The 25,304-nt window shown below is 38.7% G+C and overlaps 1 protein-coding gene across 2 annotated transcripts in view; it reads right to left on the bottom strand.

The window, feature by feature from the left end:
• The window catches only part of PARP11 (poly(ADP-ribose) polymerase family member 11), a 48,329-nt gene that overhangs the window by 11,826 nt on the left and 11,199 nt on the right, over nucleotides 1–25,304 (bottom strand). Inside the window, exons 2-6 of one of the 2 annotated variants that reach the window (XM_036457544.2) lie at nucleotides 10,580–10,708; nucleotides 9,641–9,761; nucleotides 7,070–7,145; nucleotides 3,014–3,086; nucleotides 2,804–2,934 (exon numbers count right to left, since the gene is read on the bottom strand). In XM_036457544.2, the coding sequence (XP_036313437.1) occupies nucleotides 2,804–2,934; nucleotides 3,014–3,086; nucleotides 7,070–7,145; nucleotides 9,641–9,761; nucleotides 10,580–10,708 (530 nt within the window). The remainder of the gene's footprint in view (nucleotides 1–2,803; nucleotides 2,935–3,013; nucleotides 3,087–7,069; nucleotides 7,146–9,640; nucleotides 9,762–10,579; nucleotides 10,709–25,304) is intronic. The other variant, XM_036457545.2, reaches the window with a different exon arrangement.

The raw sequence follows: 25,304 nt of genomic DNA, 5'->3' as shown, positions 1-25,304 counted from the left end.
ATATCAGTTCTTCAGGAAGATGACAACATGACAGGCTGTCTTCGTAATGAGACTCAGTATTTTCTACTGTCACAGTAGGTGCCAGGTTCATTTGCCATCACAGTTTTCTAGACACTGATATTACATAAAATCATTATGGGCACCGTCAGTAAATCTGACTTCAGTAAACTCTTAATATAAAATGCTGGGGAGTCACTGTACATTTTATCACTAGGATTTAACGGAAGAGTCAAATTAGAAGGGAGACTAATATGAACTTCACTTTGGAAACCAGATTAAAAATAATGAAGATTTCATCAGACCATCTGAGAAAAAACGTTATTCACTGATGATAGAAAAATAAAAATAAAAATAAAAAATAAAAGAGAGGCTTCCATCTTCCTCTAAAATAAATTATTAATACCTAACCAAGAACTGAATAAAACCTTCTAAACTCAGTATTGTCATAAATAAAAGTTGGCTGGTCCAAAGACTCAAAACTATAAAGAATAAAGCTGAAAACTCCTTATTTTATCATATAAGCTCTTATTAGCATCAGAGCATGAAAGAATTCCATGTATCATTAACAAACAAAAAGTCAGCCTGCTTTTAATGAGACTGCAGCTTTCATTGATAGATAATATGTGCTATATCTTGACAAATGTTAAATCAGTATGATGGCTACCTAAAGGTTTGTTGTATTAAACTCTATTATTTGAATTTTTTCTGAATAAGTACTAAAGGTCTGCTTATATAAAAAAATATTAGAAACAAAAAAAATAAAAATGAAATAAAAAAATAAAATATTAGAAATCAAATCTCATACACACCCTATATAATAAAAGCATAATATGAAAATCAACTGAATGACAGAATGATGGGGGCAGGGCCAGTGAGCAGGCTGTGTCAGGTCAGTCAAGACAAGTGCCAGTGGGCAGAAGGGGATGAGGGGATGGTGATTTGGGGGAGGGGAGTTGGAAGGGTGGGGGTCGGGGTGACCAGTGGCAGAGGTGCAATGATGGAGGCGGGGGGGGGGGTGGGGGGGGGAAGGACAGGGCCAGCTGCTCACCAGCCAGCACCATCCCCTGATGGGCCTGCCTGATTACCTCCTACAGAGGAGCAGTCCTAAGCCATCAGTCGGACATCCCCTGAGGGCTCCTGGACTGCGAGACAGTGCAGTCCAGGCTGAAGGACCCCTTCCCTGAGTGCACAAATTTTTATGCACCAGGCCTCTAGTATTTAATAAAAATATTTCAGAAAATCACATATTTTAGGTACTACTTGTTATTAAAAACACATTCCTCAGCACAATTTGTGATATCATTACATACAATAAACTGCAAATATTTACTGTTAACAACCATTAATCTATTAATCTGTTGTAAAAATAATGAACATATCTATCACCTTCCCCAGGTTCCTTATTCCTATGTGTAATCCCTCCATCCTGCCTCTCCCAATTGGTCCTCTATCCTCACAAATACGGATGTATTTTGTTATTATACATTTGTAAATAAATAAATAAACAAACAAACATCACAACAAACAGATTAATTTAGACAATACCTTTATGTTTTTGTAATGGGCTTTACTTTTAGGTTAAGTGCACACTGAGCAATCCAATGGGTCATTTCCAACCTAAGTTGAATAATAAATTGAGATTTTTAAATCTACAACATAAACTTCGGGCTAAACAGAAAATTTGCAGGTATGTTTTGCAATGGTCCTTCAAACAAAATAAGCAAACGACTATAGGCAAGATAGTGTAATTGTTTAAAAAGAAATTTGTGCTGTGGTAGCACAGCCAGGTTCGGTGAGCCTGAGAGGGGGTGGTGAAGGAGTAAGAAAAGACAGACAAGAGAAGAAAGCTGGGGCTGGGTGGGATGCTGCCCTCTCTGATGGAGAGGCAGAGCCACTGCCTGCAAGCCAAGCCTTTATTTTATAGCCAGATTCCAAGAGGCAAAGTAAGAGTGTGGTTACAACATCTTCTCGGGTTTCTAATGTACTCAATTGATCAAGCTTTGTTTATTTGCTGCACCTCCCACAGCCTGTATCACTTAGCCACGTGGGACCACAGGTTCCTACCAGAAGGTCAAGCTTATAACTATAGCCTCTGGCTATAATTGTGGTGGGACTTACGCGGCTTTGCCATGAGAGGATCGTGCCCTCTCATTAGTCCCAGGCTTGAACCTGTCCAAACGCTGTAGCTACTCTCCACAGAAATTAAACAATTCAGAGAGTTATAATTCAACATAAAAGTCTGAGCGAACAAAGCATATCAACAAAACTGAATAGCTCCCCTATTCCTCTGCAATGCTGACTAAGCCAAAATGTGCAGCTCGGAACCTTGAAAGGGGCACGTTTCTAGGCGTGTGCTAAGGAGAATGACATCTACCACTGCATTACAATGTGGTAAGCCAAGGGTGGGGAACCTTTTATTTTTGCCAAGGGCATCTGGGTATTTATAACATCATTCAGGGGCCATACAAAATTATCAACTTAAAAATTAGCCTGCTGTATTTGGTCAAACATTTAATTAATTCACCCCCAATGCCTTGGCAGGGCCAGACGAAATGATTTCTTGGGCCTTATGCGTCAGGGGGGGATGTTCCTCACCTCTGTAAGTAACGCCTTGCATTTACTTACAGAGCATCTCTCTTACTCCCTGAGAAGGCTGAAGGAGAGAGCTGAGAGACCAGATCAAAACAAAACAAGAGGAAAACACAGCAGCAGTGAAAATTAATATAATTAAATATTTGTGCTTCACTATCATTTCTAAGACTACAAAAGTCAACGAGAGGGTTCAGATTAGAAACTGTCTCACCTGCAAAAGAACTCCCACAAGTCTAGGTTTTGAATTCTCTGGATTCTTTTAATTCTGTTGCGATCCATTGTTTTCCCAAAGAGACTAGCGACTTCATTATATTCATGTGTTTGATTGTGCAAAGGAACAAGCTGGAAAATAGAGTTGAACAGTTTTGTTGAAGTCCTGTTCCATCTCTAGCACAGGACAGTCAGTCAGTTCTGCTCTTACCTGATAGGGCACGTCAGTATTCACATTCTCCCAATGTGGTGGCATGGGGATAGACTCATTTTCACAGATATAACTTTAAATAGCAAAAGACAAAACAAAATATTAGGATCTGATAATAATTACTGTGATTTAGACTTTTCTTCAATGCTGAATTTTCATGTTTGGGATACTGTGATAAATGCAATTAAGTGTAATCCTTGCTTTATTTTAAAATATTTATTGAATATCTTCTTGTGTACTACCTTTTTAGGTGCTGAATTGAGAACTTTAATGGAAAACATCCAACCTTACACAACATTAAAATTTCAAGAATAGTTGTTTCATTTTGTCTTATTTTTCTGAAATTTTCATAATTTCTTTAAAATGTAAGGAAGATTTTAGCTGAAGAAAATAAATTTCCAAGAAGAAAATGAAAACCTTGATTTAAGCCGAACTGGTTTGGCTCAGTGGTAGAGCTTCGGTCTGCAGACTGAAAGGTCCCAGGTTCGATTCCGGTCAGGGGCATGTACATTGGTTACGGGCACACCCCAGTAGGGGCTGTGCAAGAGGCAGCTGGTTGGTGTTTCTCTCATCGATGTTTCTAGCTCTCTATCTCTATCCCTTGCTCTCTGTAAAAAATCAAAAAAAAAAAAAAAAAATATATATATATATATATATATATATATATCTTTAAAAAAAAGAAAACCTTGATTTAAAAAAACTCCTTAAGATATTTATTCTGTCTATTATATAAAATCTCAACCCATCAGCCTTACATTCAATGTCTTTCAAGATCTAACTCAAATCTAAACTTTTCTGTTTATTGCCCACTATTCCTCCTACACAGTTCACATTAACTCAGTTAATATAGTCAGTCAGTACAACTTTTTAAAAACTGTCTACCATGTTTAACCTGTTAACCGGGGAGCTCCCTTTTTAATTATGCAACGTATAATGGGCGCATACTCTTTCACTAGGACGTGTCAGTACATCACGCCCGGTGGACGTAATTTCATATTATTATTTTTTATTTATACTTAAAATAAATGAAATATATTTTTTGTTTATTTATATATAAAGCACAAAGGAAAATACAAAATTACAAACAAATAGAAAAGAATACCAACAAAAAAATGGAAACATCGAATTAAAAAATTATAAATTTTACAAACAATTATAAAGATTACAAAAAATATATACTGTCCATTTCAGGGTGCAACATATATTTCAAGGACGTATTCATATGTCCTCCTTGTTCCAGATATTGTTTACGTTTGACGTATTTATAAGTCCCGCTCGGTTAACAGGTTAAGCCACTGGATGTGAACACAGAAAAAGAGAGCAATCTTGGGGAGCTCAGTGGCAACAGGCTGATACTGACATATTAACCCTCTGTGGTGACTGCAGGTCACTGGAAGAAATAAATTTCAAGCCTATCTTCAGCTTAACTTTTAAAAACTCATTTCAACTTTGAAAAGATCATACAATGACATGACTTAAAAATTAGTAAGTTGCCTTAACCGGTTTGGCTCAGTGGATAGAGCATCAGCCTACGGACTGAAAGGTTCCAGGTTTGATGCCAGTCAAGGTTATGTACCTTGGTTGCAGGTACATCCCCAGTAAGGGGTGTGCAGGAGGCAGCTGAATTGGGGTCTCTCTCATCAATGTTTCTAACTTTCTATCCCTCTCTCTTATTCTCTGTAAAAAATCAATAAATTATATATATTTTTAAATTAAGTAGATAGAGAATAGTTTCCCTCCCACTCCAGTCCTTAGACTGTCCAATTCTCACCTCTCGCCCCAACTTCAAGTAATATTGTTTTCAGTCTCTTGGGTATTATTCTAGAACTTCTGTAGGTTAACACAAGCCAATCTTTCCCCAAACAGAAATGGTAACTTAAAACATATGTCTTTTGCAGCTTTTATTTTTCACTTACCACATTCTTAGATATCTTTCTGCATCAGTAGATAGAGAGTACCCTTGTTCCCAGTCCCTACCACAGCGTTTGGCACATGATAGACATTCCAGAAATACTAGTTAAATGCAAAGATGCACAGAATTCCATGGTATGGAGACATCATAATCTATTTAACAAGTCCCCTATTGAAGATCTTCAGTTCTTTCAACTTTTTGCTACTGTTAAGAATGTTACAAAGAACTAGTTCAACCATTTGTCATTGTACATGTCCTCTAGTCAATTTTTAGGATGACATTTTTGAAATGGAATTTCTTAATCAAAGAATATATTCATGATTTTGACAGATGTTGACCAAACCTTTCCTTAAGAAAGGTTGTACTCACTGACATTCACACAAGAAAATTGACATATAGAGAATGTCTATTTTCCAATCTTATAAAAAAGGTGTGTTATTAAACTTTTAAATTTTTGTCAGTCTAATAGTAAAAAATAGTCTGATGTAATTTGTATTTCTCTTATTATGAAGGAGGTTGTATGAACTGTTCAAATTTTTTGCTCAATTTTTTTAACAGGTTGTTGGTCTTCTACTTAAAGATTCATAGAAGTATTTCATATACTACAGAGATAAACCCTTAGACTGTGATAATGAGTAACAATAGTTTACCCAGTTTTTATGAAGATTTTGTCTTAAGTTTCTTTTAGCTATGGAAAAGTTTTTTGCTTTGTTTTTATGTAGCCCATAGCCTTAGTTAACTGTTAATTCTTTTCCAATGGAAAATATATACTATTCACCTTGCATGTAATATTTCCTATAATAAATAAACATTTCTATATCAGCACATACTCACCACTCCTTCTGTAGCCCACCTAACTGTTCTTAATCTTTTAATATCTTATTAGCCTCCACTCTGGTGCACTGTCTCCCTCTCCTGTCTCTTTCCTATGGTGTGTGCATCTGTGAGAGAACAAAGCGCTGGACCCCCTCATGTGTTTCTCCTCACAAAACATACCAGATACAATAATGTGCAATTACAATATCATTTCCCATTATTATGTCTCATTTTTCTCCCAGATTACATACTCTTTGAAGATAAGTAATTCCTATACTTAAGAATGATAATGATATAGTTTATAAGAAAATAGTTTTCTCTACATTCCATGAAAATACTGGAACATTCATTAATTAAATAACATTTAAATCATGATGCTAAAATGTAAGCCAAGCCGAAACCGGTTTGGCTCAGTGGTAGAGCGTCGGTCTGCGGACTGAAGGGTCCCAGGTTCGATTCCGGTCAAGGGCATGTACATTGGTTGCGGGCACATCCCCAGTGGGGGTGTGCAGGATGCAGCTGGTCAGTGTTTCTCTCTCATCGATGTTTCTAGCTCTCTATCTCTCTCCCTTCCTCTCTGTAAAAAATCAATAAAATATATATATATTTTAAAATGTAAGCCAAAATCTCATAAAACAAACTAATAGAAACTTAAAATTTTTTATTCTTTACTCTAATCCTTTCAAAATATCTCCTTGGAAGGAGCAAATGGGTATCCCTTAAAATTCATATGCTAGTTCTTTTTTTTCTTTCTGTTTCATAATAAATTCTTTGAACAGCAAGAATTTCAATACTTGCTGGAGAAATTGTTCTAGAAAATAGTAGACAAAGTGTAAGGTTTTTCCCCTTCAATTTCATTAGATAAAATGGAATATTTTATCTAAAATATTTTTCTCTTCTGGTATTTATTCCCCTTTTCAGGCTCTATAAATCCAGAGACAGAAAAAGAAAACTCGCAATGGGCACAAGTAGCAGCACTCCTGTCCCTGCCCTCCCACCTTCCCAGGTCTCATTTAGTCACTGCAGCTCTGAAATTACTTCCAGGAGTGGCCCAGTGGAGAAGAGCAGTAATTACTTGGCATTCATAGCCCAATTAACTGGGTAGTTCTGTGAGGAAAGGAAACAATGGCATAAAATAATAATATTGCTATTTCATCAAGTAAGGTGCAATTCAGTACTAATATTAATATTAGTGCTGAAAGGATCAATATTAAGATCGTTAAGTGACCTACCAACCATTTTCAGTCTATTTCTTCCTCTATCAAATATTAAGAAAGAGAAGAGAGAGGAAAAGCCCAATGTTTCTACCCCTATTCTCATTACCGTACCTGAAAGCACTGATAGAAAAGGGGGCTCTTTTTATTAAGCGCTGTTTTCCAGTAGTGAGATTCACTTGCTTCATTTCTGTATACAAAGACAAAGATGTCAGATTAGTCATGGGAATATACTGTACTATAAATTGTCACTAAGGTGGATAGCCACCCTACATGAATCACAGAGCTTTGGGAGTCACTGACAAACAGAGCATTAAAAATACATATCTATCTATCTATCTATCTATCTATCTATCTATCATGCCATAAACGTGCTATTCAGGGAGGACAGCTTCACTGCTTGATCCATTCTCAGACAAAAGAATGCTAACATCATATGCTGCTCAGTAGGCAGCATCTATTCCTTTCTATACAATAATTGGGTTAAAGTGACATTAAACTAGAAGAGTTCTAAACTTAGAAAAATTAAGAGTACTAGAAGGAGAAAGAAATTATAATACTGAATATTCTATAAGTGGAAACTGTGTGTTAATTTATCAAAAATATTTGGAAATGATTTTAAAAAATACATTACCATTATAAAACATGTACAATTCACAGAATTTCAAACATCTGTACATTGCTTGCCTTCTCTTTAAATTGTATACCTAAACCAAAACATAGAAAACCTAGCTAGACTCAATACATACTAGCAATGAAGGACTAATTAATTAAAGGTATTTTCTTCTTTCATCTATGCCTCAACAGTGGCAGTACTTACCAAGTCCATTTCTGCATTCCCACAAATATGTGAATGTGAGATTCTAGTCCAGAGTTATCTAATTGGCATTATTCCATTACAAAATAAAGGGATTCACCCGTCAGGCAAATGTTGTATAAAGTATGTTCTGCCCTGTCTGTATTCTCCTAGACTCTTACACATTGGCGTTGCCACTGTGCGGGGAAAAGCAAGAGCTCAGCTCACACAGTGGAAACTGTGTTGTCTTCCTTTGAGTTCACTTTTCACCCTTTTTTAGAGAGAACCTGAATTAGCTTGTGGCAGAAAAGGAACTAATTTTGCAAATGCTATATATGAACTGCTATCAGCTATACTTCAGAAACAGTGTCATTATACTGAGGGTTAGGGAACTTGAGTTATTACATGTGACTCCTAGATGATTTAAAAAAAAGTTTTAATAAACTGCACTGTCTGAGAGAAAACTTCCCCAAAAATACAGTTTACTAAAAAATATTCTTTTAGAAACATGTAGCTTGCTTAATTATCTGCTTCGACAAACCTCATCTCCTACATGAGTCTGTGCATATCGTTATGTCTCAGTATGGCTTCAGAACTGGCCCCCATACACCAACTAAAATGCCTACCAGACACCTTTTGTCTAGACTGCAGGAGAAAGATAAATGCCAGGGTCCTTTAAAGGCAGACGGCCTATTTATCCAATGTCAAGTTGCCCTCGCTGGTTTGGCTCAGTGGATAGAGCATCGGCCTGCAGACTGAAGGGTCCCGGGTTCGATTCCAGTTCAGAACACATGCTCGGGTTGTGGGCTTGATCCCAACTAGGAGGCATGCAAGGAGGCAGCCGATACCTGGTTCTCTCATCATTGATGTTTCTATCTCTCTCTCCCTACCTCTCTGAAATCAATAAAAATATTTTTTTAAAGTTATGGTGAGTCAAGAATAAGAATCTAATGCTTCTAACTCTTGATTAAAAAAAAAAAAAAAAAAAAAAAAAAAAAAAAAAAAAAAAAAAAAGCTTTGGAAGATAATAATCACTAGAGATTTGGTTGCATCAACCTCTTACAGGACAATCCCCTGTACCGTTTCTGGGCCTTGGCTCATCCAAGGAAATCTAAGGCTTCAGCACCCCACCCTAAAGAAACACACCACTAATTGTCATAAAGACACTACTCACAGAAACTGGGAAGAACAGTGAGAGGGTTGAGCTGTGAAGTAACCAAAATGCACTTTTATTAAGGAAGCTTCTGCAACCAGGTCCCGTTTGCCTCTAAGCAGCAAAGAACTGGGACTACAGCAGTTTGAAAGTGAAGGGACTGAACATAACAGGTTTTTTTAAGGGGGAGTACCTCAAATCATGCCCATAAATCAGGAGTGAAATCCCAAGTGCAGCTGATTTCCAGATTTGCTGGTTAGTCTGTGAAAGAGCCCATGAAATCAGAAAAGGGCAGAAGGCAATGTCTGCTAAAGAAATAGTTTTCCCGCAAAGACACCCAGAGGTGGGTCATTAATCTGATCTTCAGTCTTAAAACGATCACAGACTTTGTCACTTCACCTCTCAGAGTGGTTTTTAAAATAAAAAGGTCCGTTTCTATTTCAAAAGACTGATGGGATCAGGAGGAAAACAATAGCTTAGAGTGTTTGTGTTCCTGAGAAGAGAAGCATTACATTAGTCTCTAGAAGCATATAAATACTCCTTTATAAAAAAGACAGGGTTGCTTAAGAAGATTTTAAATCTTGAATTGTTATAGAGGTATTTGTATGTATTACAAAAACGATTTACTTCACTGTTTACAAATGTATCAAACTGATCCTTGATACATCTTCAGAACCGTAGATTTTACCACATCGTATTCTAAAACCACGCAACTTTAAGAAAAAAAGCAACATACCTGCAAAGTCTATCTTGTAGCTGAATTTGGAAGTAGTAAAAGAAATGGAGCCACAAGGATTTGTTTTGAAGCTTTGTTCGATATCTTCACTGCTAACTGAACACTGAATGTTGGTATCCGGCTTTAAGACAAACCAGAAAGTTTCAATTACAGCTGTTCACCTTAATGGCTTGGCCACAGATGTGGTACTGTGGTCACAGAGACAGAGAATGGTGAAACAAGGGAAACTTAACTAATCACCGGTTCTAGGTCCCTAAACACCGGGAAAAATCACAGCTAAGCCAGGATGTTAAAAATAGTTTAAGGATTTCCAGCAAAGAAACTTAAAAAACTGGGTAAGCCTTATCCAAAATAATTACAATTTTCACAAATTATGACAATAATTATACTTCCTAAGTGGCTCAAAAATTAAATCTTCTTTAAATGGCTTTGCAAGTTTAAAAAAGACCACAAGCTTTAATCACTACCTTAACCATTTAACTAGCTGTGTGATTCTAAACAAAAATACATTAACTTTCTGAGCTTCACTTTGCCTATAAGACTGAGTGTTAACCTCTGCTTCTGAGTTGTCATGAGGATAAAGGAGAAAACATAGGTACAACACCTAACATAATACTTGGTGTACAGAAGTTGTTTAATATGGGCTGTTCTCTTCCCTTCTCTTTGTCCACCAAATAAACCTGGAGTTGCTCATATGTACTGATATCATGCAACTCTTAGTAACAACTGCCTTCAGTAAACACACAGTTTCTTCTAAATAAATTGTGTAAAAACCTGGGAAAAGGAAAAGGAAAAGAACTAAAACTTTTCTTTCAGTTAAGCTATCGGATATCCTTAGAGTTTTATTTCTTTCAGGTTTGCTTCTACCCATCTTCTCCATCAGCAAGAGGATGCTAAGTGAATCTAAATCCATTCTCCTACATCCAAGGAAAGAGATACCTGAAACATGTGCCACTTTCCACATTCTGCCAAGTAAAACCAGCCCCACTGGGTATCTGATGTGTCCATCTCGTCCATCTCACCACCTGCTGTTTTGGGTAGGAATTCTTCGGCTTTATGAAACATCTCCTGAAAAGGCAGAAAGAGGTAGAGAAAGAAATATTTTTTTCTAATAACCAACATACTTTTTGCATGTCATTTTTCTTCTTACAAATAACTATATTCCAAGTGTCTTTCCCCCAGTGACACTTCAAAAGTAGTATTCTATGCTGTACATTAGCTCTGAAGATGAACATTTTAATATATTGAATATCACTTAAGTAGGATATATCAATGCCCATTCAACCATTTAAGTAAGCTGTATCAAATCTATTAGCATTCCAGAGCCAGTGTAGTGTCAAAAATTTGTTGATCATACATTCTTTCATGTATTTGGTCAAAAGGATGCATGGTATCACAACTAATTGAGACCAAATACATCTGATTTTTGTTTTAAACACTCATTATTTCATTTAATGGCATGGAAGGATGCTTATAATATACTAGAGGCCCTGTGCACAAAATTTGTGCATGATGGGGTGTGTCCCTCAGCCCAGTCATTACCCTCTCCAATCTGGGACCCTTCAAGGGATATCTGACTGCTTGTTTAGGCCTGATCCAGGTAGGTCGGGCCTAAACAGGCAGTCAGACATCCCTCTCACAATCCAGGATTGCTGGCTCCCAATTGCTCGCATGCCTGCCTTCCTGATTGCCCCTAGCTGCTTCTGCCTGCCAGCCTGATCACCCCCTAACAACTCCCATGCCTCAAAGTACCAGGTACAGTAGCTGAACTCTATGAAGGGGACTTGTTACTTTTTATTTATGTTTTTTTTAATATATTTTATTTATTTTTTACAGAGAGAAAGAGAGAAGAATAGGTAGAAACATCGATGAGAGAGAAACATCCATCAGTTGCCTCCTGCACACCCCCAATTGGGAATGTGCCTGCAACCAAGGTACATGCCCTTGACCAGAATCGAACCTGGGACCCTTCAGTACACAGGCTGACACTCTATCCACTGAGCCAAACCGGTTATGGCTATTCATGTTTTTTAATCTCTCTCCAAAGAATGCTTTATACTTATTTTCTGGATTTTTCCTACGTGTTTTAATGTTGATTGGCTCCTAAGAAATGAAAAATAGCTCTGGCCAGTGTGGCTCGGTTGCATGTCATCCCATGCACTGAGAGTCGCTGGTTTGACTCCTGGTCAGGGTACATGCCTGGTTTTTGGCTCGATCCCAGGTATGGGGTGTGCAGGAGGCAGCCGATCGATGTTTCTTTCTCTCATCAGTGTTTTTCTCTTTCTCCCTTTTCCTTCCCCTCTCTCTAAAATCAATAATAAAAATAACATGTTAAAAAAAAACAACAAAAAAAACAGGACACCTTAGGATCAAGAGCTCATTTGTGTAATATAATGAACAACATAAACTGATGAACAAAAATAGATCCAGAGACAGAGAAGCATCAGATAGACTGTAAAACTTCAGAGGGGAGTTAAGGGAGGGAGAAGAGGTAAGAGATCAACTAAAGGACTTGTATGTATACATATAAGCATAACCAATGGACACAGACACTAGGAGGGTGAGGGCATGTGCTGGGGGTAAGGGTGGCTGGGGAGAGGTCAATGGAGGAAAAGGGAGATATATGTAATACTACTAATGGGTGGCCCAGTGCACGAAATTCATGCACATTAAAAGGGATTAGAGGAAATATTTTAATATTGCTATAATATTTGCCCTTTCTCTATACTGGCAGTGTCATAGATGAAAGAAAATTAATAAAATGTATATGAAAATCTTCCTCCTGTCAGAGTCTGGGGTGCACTGTGAGACCCAGAGTCAAGTCCCCAACCACCTGCACATTTCTCCAAATTGTGCGAGACCCAGACCCGGCTGGTCCCACCCCCACTGGGCGAGATCCAGACGTGGCCAGGCCCCACCCCTGTCAAGCACGGCCTCAGGTCCCCCTCCCCAGCCTGGTGCCATATTGCTCATTATGGGAACCTTGCCTTTGCTGTGGGTGCAGCCATCTTATGACAGCATGAGGGTAAATTTGCATATTAACTATTATATAGAATATGTAATACTTTAAATAATAAAGAATTTCTTAAATAAAAGAAAAGTAAGCCCTAGCTGGTTAGGCTCAATGGATAGAGCATTAGCCTGAGTACTGAAGTGTCCCAAGTTCAATTCTGGCCAAGGGCATATGCTTGGGGTTGCAGGCTCGATCCCCAGTAGGAGGTGTGCAAGAGGCAGTCAATCAATAATTCTCTCTGATCACTGATGTTTCTAACTCTCTCCCTCTCTCCTCCTCTCTAAAATCAATAAAAATATATTTTAAAAAAAGAAAAACAAATTTGGAGGGTTTATACTTGCTGATTTCAAAGCTTAATTCAAAATTACAGTAAACAAAAGGTGGAATAGAATGAAAACAGACATATAGATCAATGAAACAAAACTGACAGTCCTGAAATAAACCCTTTTATCTATTGTCAATTGATTTTCAACAAAGGTGCCAAGACAGCCAAAACTGGTTTGGCTCAGTGGATAGAGCGTTGGCTTGTGGACTGAAAGGTCCCAGGTTCAATTCTGGTCAAGGGCATGTACCTTGGTTGTGGGCACATCCCCAGTAGGGGGTGTGCAGCAGGCAGCTGATCAATGTTTCTAACTTTCTATCCCTCTCCCTTCCTCTCAGTTTAAAAAAAAAAAAAAAAAAAAAAAAATATATATATATATATATATATATATATATATATATATATATATATATATATATTTTTTTTTTTTTAAGGTGCCAAGACAATACAATGGAGGAAGAAAAGTGTTTTTGACAAATAGTTTTGAGACAACTTAATATCCCCAGGCAAAAGAATGAAGACTGACCCTACCTCATATCACACACAGAAATAATAAGGCAGTGGTTTCTTAGACCTGACACCAAAGAACAAGCCACCGAAGCAAAAAAAATACACAAATTGTACTACATCAAAATTAAAATGTTTTTGTACTACAAAAATACCATCAAGAAAATGAAAAGATAATTCAAAAACTAAGAGAATTGCTAATAACATATATGATAAAGGACTTGTATTCAGAATATATAAAGAACATTTACAACTCAATTAAAAAATAGGCGAATAATCCTGGCCATGTGGCTCAGTTGGTTGGAAAGTCATCCCGTACCCAAAGGTTGCAGTTTGATTCCTGGTCAGGGCACATAAGTAGGTTTCAGGTTCTATCCGAGTCAGGCCACGTATGGGAGGCAACTAATCAATGTTTCTCTCTCCCTCCCCCTTTCTCTCTCTCTATAAAGCAATAAAAACATATCCTCAGGCAAGTATTTTTTTTAAAGGCAAATAATCCAAAAAGAATGAAGAATCTGAATAGACTTTTCTCCAAAGAAGATATACAAATTACCAATATGCTCATGAAAAAATGCCCAATATCAAGTCATCAGGGAATGCATTCAAAACCACAATGGGATTTGATACATTTCACAATTACTATAATGTCCATAAATAAAAGAGATCCAAGATGGCAGCAGAGTAGGTAGAAGTTACACTCATCTTCTCTGAGGTTCAGACTGAAATTACAATTAAATAGAACAATCAACCTGAATAATGAACTGAAGAGGAACTGAACAAGTCTTATAACCAAGAATTTGCAGAAGAAGCCACATCAAGACTATAGGAAGCACTGCGATGTGAAAAGGGCTGGCCTGGCACCTGCGTGTGTTGGTTGAAAATCTGTAGAGATATCTCAGCTGCAAAAATCTCCCCCTGAGGAGTGTAGGGTCTCAAGCCCACATTGGACTCCCCAGCCCAGAACACCAGAACCAAGAAGAGCAGTCTATGTATTGTAATATCTGGCTATGAAAATCAAGGGATTCCATTTACCAGCAAGAGATGAGAGTCTGTTAGAAACCCAGGCTCCCTCTGAAAGGGCCAGCACACTAAATCTTGTTCACTCACTCTTAGTTCCCAGAGAGGGAGGTTGGATCAGACTGCAGTCATGTGAGGACAGACTGGGTCATATGGCTTCAGTGAGAGAGCTGAAGGGGCAGCTACCAGGGTCTCTGAACTCAGTCCCTTTCCCACACTGCCCACAGATGCCATCACTCCAAGGTCAAGCACTCTCCTTCATTCTGAATCAGCCTGGAGGAATGCACTAGCCCCACCCTTCTGACTCATGAGGATCCTACCATGCCCAGCTCCCACCTGCAGAGGAGAGTAAAGGAGAAAAGGAGTTGTGTGGCTCTAGGTTGGAGCCATATTTTGCTCACACATCCAACCAGCATTAGCATTCCTGTGCACAGCCCTTCCTTCATATGACCAAATCTTGGTCTGTTTAGACCTCACTAACTCTGCTGGCCTCATCATGAGGAATCCCTGACACCCCACCCTTCCACAAATGTCAATGGGCACCCAGATGGTGGCAGCTGACCTTGGTGTACCTTGATACTTTTGCTGAGTGACCTCAGTCCCAGCATTGGCACAAAGTGTGAATTTATATCAATAGATACAAAGGAAGCTTTTGACCAAATCCAGCACCCATAAAAAAAAAAAACTCAAAAAATGGGAATAGAGGAAATATACCTCAGCATAATAAAGGCCATCTATGACAAAACCACAGCTAAAATCATACCCATGATCAGGAACAAGACAAGGATGTCCACTTTGATCACTCTTATCCAAAATAGGACTGGAAGTCCCAGCCACATAAATCAGACAAGAAGAAGAAATAAAAGGCATCCAAATTGGAAAGGAAGAAATTAAACAGTCATTAAGCAAATGACATAATATTATATGTAGAGAACCCTAAAGATTCCACAGAAAAACTACTATAACTGATAAGTAAATCCAGTAAAGTAGCAGGATATAAAATAACATTCAGAAATTTGGTTGCATTTTTATATATCAACAGTGAATTATCGGAAAGAGAAACAAAGAAAGCAATTCCATTTACAATTGAATCAAGAAAATATAATAAAATACCTAAGAATAAATATAACCAAGGATGTAAAAGACCTGTCCTCAGAAAATTGTAAGATATTGAAGAAAGTAATTGAAAAAGATACAAATAAATGGAAGTATATACCATGCTCACAGGTAGGAAGAATTAAAATGTCTACATTACCCAAAGCTCTCTATAGATTCAATGCAATTCCTATCAAAATATCAGTAACATGTTTCACAGAATTAGAACCAATAATCTGAAAATGTATATGCAACAACAAAAGACCCTGAAGAGCCAAAGCAATCTTAAAGAAGAAGTGCAAAGTTGGTGGTATTGTATCACCTGATATCCAACTATACATACAAGGATATAGTAATCAAAATGGCATGATATTGGCATAAAAACAGACATGTAGATCAACAGAACAGAATAGACTTCACAAACAAACTTACACCTCTATGGTCAATTTCTATTTGAGAAAGTAGGCAAGAACATACAATGGAGTAAGGACAGGCTATTGAATAAATGGGCTGGAAAAATAGACAGATGCATGCAGAAAATGGAACTCGACCAGCAACGTCACCATACACAAGAACAAATTCCAACTGTATTTATTAAAGGTTCAAATGTGAGACCCCAAACCATAAAATTCCTAGAAGAAAACATAGGCAGTAAAATCTCTGACATTTCTCTTACCAATATTTTTTTTTTTCTGATATATCTCCTCCAGCAAGAGAAACAAAAGAAAAAATAAACAAATGGGACAATATTAAACTAAAAAAGTTTCTGTATTGTCTTTTTGGTTTTGTTGATGGTTTCTTTTGCAATACAGAAACTTTTTTAGTTTAATATTGTCCCATTTGTTTATTATAAATTATAGAGCATACTGTATTTGCCAATGATACATCTAGTAAGGAGTTAATATCCAAAATTTATAAAGAACTCACATACCTCAGCACCAAAAATCTACAAATAAATTAATGAAAAAATGGGCAGAGGACCTGAATAGACACTTCTCCAAAGAGATGGCAAATAGAAATATCAAATGATGCTCAATGTTACTAATTGCCAGAGAAATGCAAATTAAACCCCAATGAGATATCATCTCACACCTGTCAGAATAGCTACCATCAATAAAGCCACAAACAACAAATATTGGTGAGGATGTGGCTAATAGGGAATCCTCAGGCACTGTTGGTGGGAATAAGGTTTAGTACAGCCACTATGGAAAACAGTACAAAGAGTTTTAAAAAATTAACACTGGAACTGCTTTATGACCCAGTGATTCATATATATATCCAAAGAAGTCCTAAAGAATATATTCACTGCAGGGTTATTTAAAACAGCCAATATATGAAAGCAACCCAAATGTCCATCAGTGGATGAGTCATTAAAAGTAGGTGGTACATGTATATAATGGAATATTACCAGTACTCGGCCATAGAAAAGAATGAAATCTTACCATTACCAACAGCACAGGTGGACCGAGAGGGTATTATGCTAAGTGAAGTCAGTCAGTCATAGAAAAACAAATACTATATGATTTCACTTATATGTGGAATCTAAAGAACAAAATGAATGAACAAAAAAAAAACATTGCAACAGATTTTAGACTGATGGTTACCAGAGAGGAGGCAGGTTGGGGGCCTGGGTGAAAAAGGTGAAGGGATTAAAAATTAGGAATTGGTAGTTACAATATAGTCATGGGATATAAAGTACAGCAAAGGGAATCTAGTCAATAATATTGTGATAAGGTATATATGGTGCCAGGTGGGTGCTGAAAATATGAAGGGAAACACTTTGTAAAGTATGTGATTATCTAACCACTATGCTGAACACCTGAAACTAATACAAAACATTGAATGTAAACTGTAATTAAAAAGTAAAATAAAAAAAAACAGACAACAGCAAGTGTTGTTGAGATTGTGGAAAAATTGGAACCTTCATAAGTTCCTTGCTCCATTATGTGATATTTACTGGTAGGAATGTAAAATGGTGCAACTACTTTGGAGAAGTTTGCAGTTCCCAAAAAGTTAAACATAAGAGTTAATATATAACCCAGTAATTCCACCTTAAGGTATATACCTAAGAGCAAATATATACAATCATACAAATACATAAATATTAATAGGAAAATCCTATATACTAGTAATAAAACCCTATATGATAAACTCCTAATATGCAAATAGACCAAATGGCAGAATGACCTGCAAAATGACTGGTTGCTACGACATGCATCTGCCCCCCCTGAGAGGGATGTGACCGAGGGTGGTGATGTGGGGGGGAGGTTGGGGCCAGCCAAGAGGCGGTACCAGGCCGCCAGCCATGGCGGATACCAGCAGGGGCTCCTGATTGCCCTGCTTGCCGGTCACCACACAGATCAGTCCTGATCACCTGCCAGGCCTAGGGACCCTACCTATATATTGGAAATAGTCTCCTAGATTAAAAAATTAAAATCTGACAAGGCTACTCTAACACTGAAAAAACAGGATGATGCAGCGATGACATGTATGGACTCTGGCTTTCACATTTTGTGGTCAGCCCTTTGTCACACTTATAACTGTGTGACCAAGCCAATTACTTAATTTCCCTCTGCTTCAGTTTTTCCACCCATAAGATGGGGGAAATGGTTCTACTGTCTCAGAAGGATCATGTTATGTGCTTCTTTTTATAATCAGGGTAAAAAAATGTAGCTGCCCATACAACAGCAAGATGCTGTTCACTTGTATTAAAAGTATGGTCACCGGTGCATGCAGCATCCTGATTGTGAGAGGCATGTCCAACTGCTGGGATCAGACCTAAACCAACAGTCAGACATCCCCTGAGGGCACAGGCCAGGCTGAGGGCCTTGCCGCTCCCTTTGTGCATGAATTTCATGCACCAGGCCTCTAGTTACTCATAATAGCCCAAAAGTGAAACAACCCAACTTCCATCAATTGATGAATGAATGAAAAAACAAGTATTTCACAGTACAATGAGCTATCATTCAGCCTTAAAAATTAATGACGCACTAATAAATACTACATAGACAAACCTTAAATACATTTTGCTAAAGACCAGATTATGGATGATTCTATAATTGAAACGTACAGAGTAGGCAAATCTATAAAGACAAGAAGTACATTAGTGATTACTTAGGGCTGACAAGGAGGTGGAATGACTTGGTAATGGGTATGAGTTTCTTTTTTGGGTGATAAAAACGTTTTAACAATAAACTGGTAATTATTGCACAACCCTGGGAATCTACTAAAAATATTAAATTACACACTTTAAATGGATGAATTTTATGGTATATGAAGTACTTCTAAATAAAAATATTCCTTTAAATGCGAAGGAACATAGAATTAGACTCTTATAGCCAACTTAAAAATGATAGTCAATCTAACATGATACCTGGAACAAAAGATTCTAAAGAAAACAAGAAAGATATTCTAGGAGATGTTAGAAGCCTGAACAGATAGTGGACAACAGGAAATTTCATAAGAAATTGTAAATTACTTGAAAGGCTTTTCTTTATACATTAGAAAAAATCGGGATGATAGCTAGGTAAGTCTCTAGGAATACACAAGGGTCAAATCTCATAAGCTCCCTCATCTATTCCTATTCTGCCAGCAGTGTGCCTCCATTTGAGACCACACTGTGTTACTTTAGTTTTTAGACTTAGAAAACAATAGTATATTTTTTAACAGCTTTATTGAGGTATAGCTGACAAACAACAAACTACATTTAAAATGTACAATTTCATAAGTTCTGACACACATGAAACCATTACCATATAAAGATTATGAACATATATATCACCTCCAAATTTTTTCATGCCCTTCCCCTGCATCCACTAACCAGCTTTCTGTCACTATAATTGGCCTTTTCTAAAGATTTATATACATGGGAATCATATTGTATGTACCCATTTTTGTCTGACTTCTTTCAATCAGCATGATTATTTTTTAAATATATTTTTATTAATTTTATAAAGGGAGAGATAGAAACGTCAACAATGACAGAGAATCATTGATTGGCTGCTTCTTGCATTCCCCCCACTGGGGATCAAGCCTGTAACCCAGGCATGTGCCCTTGACTGGAATTGAACCCAGGACCATTCAGTCAACAGGCTGACGCGCTATCCACTGAGCCAAACCAGTTAGGGCAATATGATTATTTTGAGATTCAACCATACTATTGTGTAAATCAAGAGTTAATTCCCTTGTACTGCTGAACAGTATTCCATTATATGTATATATCACAGTTTATCCCTTTACCTGTTGGTGAACACCTGGGTTATTTCAAGGTTTTACTGTTATTAATAAAGCTGCTATAATTTTTATGCACAAGTCTTTGTATAAACATATGCTTTCTTTACTCTTGGGTAAATATGTAGGAGTTCAATAGCTAAGTCATGATAGATGTGTGCTTAAAATTCTAAGAAATAACTAAACTTTTAAAAAGTGATGTATCATTTTTTATTCCTATCTACAGTGAGTTAAGTTTTAGTTGCTCCACATCCTCACCAAGACTTTGTATAGTCAGACTTTTAATTGGTAGCCAATCTAATAGATGGAAATGTAGTGATATCTCATTGTGGTTTTAATTTGCATTTTCCAATGAAGAGTAAGGCTGAGCATCTTTTCATGTACCTATTTTCTACCTATTTGTCTTCTTTGTGCAGTGTCTGTTCAAATTCTTAACTCATTTTTATTATCCTTTTTTTTTTGTTATAGTTTTGAGAGTTCCTACTGCATCTAAATGCAAATCCTTTATCAATTTTTTTTATTGATATGGTTCTGGAGTCATATCTAAGAGATCATTGCTCATTCACTGTTACAAAGATTTATTTCTTTTTTTAATATTTTTATTGTTTTCTTATAGAAATGTAGTTTTTTCTTATGCTTTCTTCTATAAATTTACATAATTTATAGCTGTCATTTAGGTCCATGATCCACTTTTAAATTTGTTTGTTCATGTGGTGCAAAGTATGAATTGAAGTTCATTTTTTTCACCTATGGATATTCAATTATTCCAACTGTTTGTTGAAACAACTATTTTTGAACTCTCTATTCTCTTTAAAAATTGTTTTCTCTATCATGATGCCATAGCTTAATTACTTTGATTACTATAGTTCATACTGAATCTTTAAATCAGGTAGTGCTAGCACACCAAATTTCTTCTTTTCAAAATTGCTTTAGCTATTCTAGGTCCTTACAGTTTTGATAGGGATTGTCTAGCAATTTGTCTAAAGAGAATTGGCATCTTAACAATATGGAGTATTCCAACCCATGAATGAGGTATATCTCTTGGCTTATTTAGGTCTTAATTTTTTTCAGTAATATTTTACAGATTTTAGTGTACAAATCTTGCATACCTTTTATGCAAAATTGGCGCCTAAGTATTATATTTCATACTAGAGGCCCAGTGCATGAAAATTCATGTACTGGAGGGGGGTCCCTCAGCCTGGCCTGCTCCCTCTCACAGTCCAAGAGCCCTCAGGGGCAGGAAGTGACCAGGCGATTAGGGGAAGGAGATGATGCCCCCATCATAACTCTGCTGCTGCCGCTGCCAGCAACGCAAGCTTCGGCTGGCCCTGGTTACCTGAGCCTCAGGTAGCCCTGGACAGCTGGGCAGCTGCCATCTGAGGCTTGCCTGCGCCTTGGTCCTACTCTGGGCAGCTGGGTAGCTCCCTCCTGAGCCTTGCCTGCACCTTGGGCTGGCCCTGGGTGGCTGGGGGCTGAGGGGGTTGGGGGACTTTGGAGGCAGGCATGCGAAGTGGCCGGATCCACCTGGGGGTGGGCCCAGCCGTGCCACACACTTGCTGCCCCAGTGAGGCTGAGGGGACTGGGCACTGACATCTTGTGGCTGTGGCCACCGCCATCTTTGAGGGCATGGCCGTCAATTAACATATTCCTTCCTTATTAACTGTGGGTGCTGCCATCTTTGTGAGAGTGTGATGGTCAGTTTGTATGTTCCCTCTTTATTGCAAATTGACCATCATGCCCTCACAAAGATGGTGGCACCTATAGCCACAAAATGGCGGTGCCCAATCCCCTCAAGTCCTGCTGGAGTCCCCCAGTCCTTTCAGCCCCAGCTGGGAGGTGGCAGGTGCACAGTGCAGCAAGACCCACCCTCAGTCCCCCAGCCACCCAGCACCAGCACGAGGCGCAGGTAACCAGATCTGGCCGAGGCTTACGCTGCCAGCAGTGGCAGCAGCAGAAGTGTGATGGGGGCATCGCCTCCCATCTCTGAAGGCTCTTAGACTGCGAAATGGGGTAGGCTGGGCTGAGGGATTCTCCCCCCCCCCCCCAACTCCAGTGCATGAATTTTCATGCACTGGGCCTCTAATGCTATAACTAAAATTGCATTTAAAATTTCAATTTCTGACTGTTGCTAATATAAAGAGATACACTGATTTCTGTATATGGATCCTTATCCAGCATTATTAAACTCACTTCTTAGTTCTAGGATATTTTTGAACATTCCATCTGATTTTGTATTTAGGCATTATCTATCTATCTATCTATCTATCTATCTATCTATCTATCTATCTGAGGCCCAATGCATGAATTTGTGCACAGGTGAGGCCCCTCAGACTGGCCAGCAATCAGGACCAATTGGGCTGTCTTGCCCAGTCCCGATCAGGGCCAATGGGGGCCAGCCGGGGAGGGACTGCAGGAGGTTGGACGGCCACCCCAATCGGGGCCAGATGGCTGGGGAGGGACATGCCCTGTCGCCCAGTCCCAATCAGCTGTACCCCAGCAGCAAGCTAACCTACCACTCAGAGTGTCTGCACCCTGGTGGTCAATGGTGACATAGTGACTGGTTGAGCAGTCAACCAAGCAGTCAAACTGGTCAGACACTTAGCATATTACACTTCTATTATATAGGATATAGATATAAATGATATAGATATGTAAGTTCTGACACACATGAAACCATTACCATATGAAGATTTATCTCTATCTACCCTGTTTTCCCAAAAATAAGACAGTGTCTTAATTTTTTCTCCCAAAGTTGCACTAGGTCTTATTTTCGGAGGATGTCTTATTTTCGGGGAAACACAGTATGTATGTATCTTCTAATAGATGGCCCTTCTTTTTGTCTTTTTTGTTTTTTGTTTTTTGCCTTATTGCACTGAATATGATCTCTTGTAGAATGCTAAATAAAAAATTAATATCATTTCCTTGTTCCTAATCTTAGGAGAAAGTATTCAGTCTTTCACTATGAAGTTTAATGTTACATAGGTATTTCATAGATGCCCCTTGTGTCAGAGGTCCCCAAGGTCACCCTCAGGCTCACAGAAGGATTCACAGGACTCAGCTGTTGTTCTACTCATGGTTACAGTTTATTACAGCAAAAGTATACAGAGTGAAATAAGCAAAGGGAACAAAAACATGTACAAGCTTCCAAGTGTTCTCTTCCAGTACAGTCACATAGAACACAGTAAGTTCTTCCAGCAACCAGTATGACAACTACTGCAAAGTGCTGCCAACCAGGGATGCTCACCTGAGCCTAGATGTCCAGGGTCTTTACTGGGAGTTAGTCACATTAGCATATGCTGAAGTTCCAGAGCTCCAGAGGAAAAGCAGATATTCACTATAAATCACACTGTTAGTATAAACTATCTGAACAAACTGGTAAAGCATGGCTCTAGGTGTCAAACATATAAATACACTCATCAGACAAACCATTTCAAGAGCTCAGTTCCCTGGTGCTAGGCAAAGAGTTGTCATGGAAACAGGACTTTCTTGAGATTGTACAGGTTTTGAGCCACACAAGACTACAGAGTTAACCCTTTCCCACACTTCCTTTATCAGGCTGAGCAAGTTTTCTTCTATTCCCAGGTTTTTGAGATTTTTCCTGTATTTTGTCAAATGTTTCTTTTTAAAAAAAAAAATATATATATATATATATATATATATATATATATATATATATATATATATATATATATATGACTTTTTACAGAGAGGGAGGGAGTCAGAAACATCGATCAGAGAGAAACATTGATCAGCTGCCTCCTGTACACTCTCCACTGGGGATGTGCCTGCAACTAAAGTACATGCCCTTGACCAGAATTAAACCTGGGACCCTTCAGTCTGCAGGCCGACACTCCATCCACTGAGCCAAACCTGTTTCGACAAAATGTTTCTTTCTAAAAACACTGCAATGATTATATGGTTTTTCATTTTACTTTGTTTATATGGTGAATTACATTGATTGCTGTTCAAATATTAAACCTTGCATATTTTGGTATAAGCACCATTTGATAATGATGCAACAACCTTATTTATTGCTCCACTTGATTGGCTAAAATTTTGTTTAGAATTTTTGCATCTATGTTCATTAGAAATATTGGTCTGTAGTTTTCCTGTAATATCTTTGACTTCTTTTCTTTTGGTAGCAGGGTAATGACAGCTTCTCAGAATGAGTTGTAAAATATTATCTTCACATCCATTTTCTAAACCTTTGTGCAGAATTGATTTTATTTCTTCCTCAAATGTTAGAATTCACCAGTGAAACCATCTGCAACTGAAGTTTTCTTTGTGTATAGGCTTTTTTTTTTTTAATTCAAATTCTTTAATAGATTAGGATAGTCATGTTATTTATTTCTTCCTGAAGTAGCTTTGGTAGTTTGCATCTTAGAAACAGTTATGCCCATTTCATTTAAGTTGTCATATTGATTGACATTGTTGTTCATAACATTCCCTTTAACTAAAGGCTCAGTGCACGAAATTCATGCATTCGGGGTCGGGGTCGGGTCCCTTAGCCTGGCCTGCGCCCTCACAGTCTGGGAGCTCTCAGGGGATGTCCAACTGCCTGCTTAAGCCCCTCACTCCCAGGGAGCAGGCCGACATCCTTAGTGCTGCTGCGGAGGCAGGAGAGGCTCTTGTAATTGCGGCTGCATTCGCCAGCTTCTGGCTGAGCGGCACTTCCCATGGGAGTACACTGACCACTAAGGGGAAGCTCCTGCATTGAGTGTCTGCCCCTAACGCAACATAGTGACTGATAATTCTGCCATTCAGTTGATTTTCATATTAGTCTTTTATTATATAGGATATTTATAGAATACCAGAGGTCTGGTGCACTAAATTCGTTCACAGGTGTGGTTCCTAGGCCTGGCTGGCGATTGAAGCATGAACGTCTGGTGTGGAAGGGCAGGTCCCAGCTGATCTCTGGGCCTGGGCAGCACCTGGGCCCCTAGCCGCCACAAGCCTCCCTCTGCCTGATTCATCAGGCCCCTGCCCGGCAAGTCAGCACCTGGGAGCCAGGTGGTGGTCCCGCTCCCTGCTGCCATCACTAGTCACCATCTGTGGGGTGTTTGGTGGGGCGATTGGGCCCCCACCCAGCTCCCTCAGCATCTGGCAGCCAGGTGGCAACCCCACCTCCCACTACTGGTCACTGTCCGTGGGACAATAGGACCCCCCCGCCCCCAACCTGGCTCCCTCATTGCCCAGAAGCTGGGCAGCAGCCCCACCTCCCTCCGACACCACTGGTCGCCCTCTGTAGGGCAACAGATGCCTGGGAGCCAGGCAGCAGCCCTGCCCCTGCCGCTGGTCGCTGTCAATGGAGTGATCAGCGGGGTGATGGGGCCCCGCTCGCACACACCTTGGCCTGGCACTGTCTGTTCACCTGCTCCACCATCCTGCCACAGTCCCACTCTTGTTGGAGCCCATCAAAGCCAGCAGCACCTCCACTGCTGCCCGCTGCCAGTGCCAAGTCACTGACACCCATGTTCCGT

The sequence above is a fragment of the Pipistrellus kuhlii genome, unplaced genomic scaffold (genome assembly GCF_014108245.1).
Source record: "Pipistrellus kuhlii isolate mPipKuh1 unplaced genomic scaffold, mPipKuh1.p scaffold_m20_p_3, whole genome shotgun sequence".
NCBI lineage: Eukaryota > Metazoa > Chordata > Mammalia > Chiroptera > Vespertilionidae > Pipistrellus > Pipistrellus kuhlii.
Note: the sequence above shows the minus strand (reverse complement) of the source record. Positions and strands in the feature narration are given on the sequence as shown.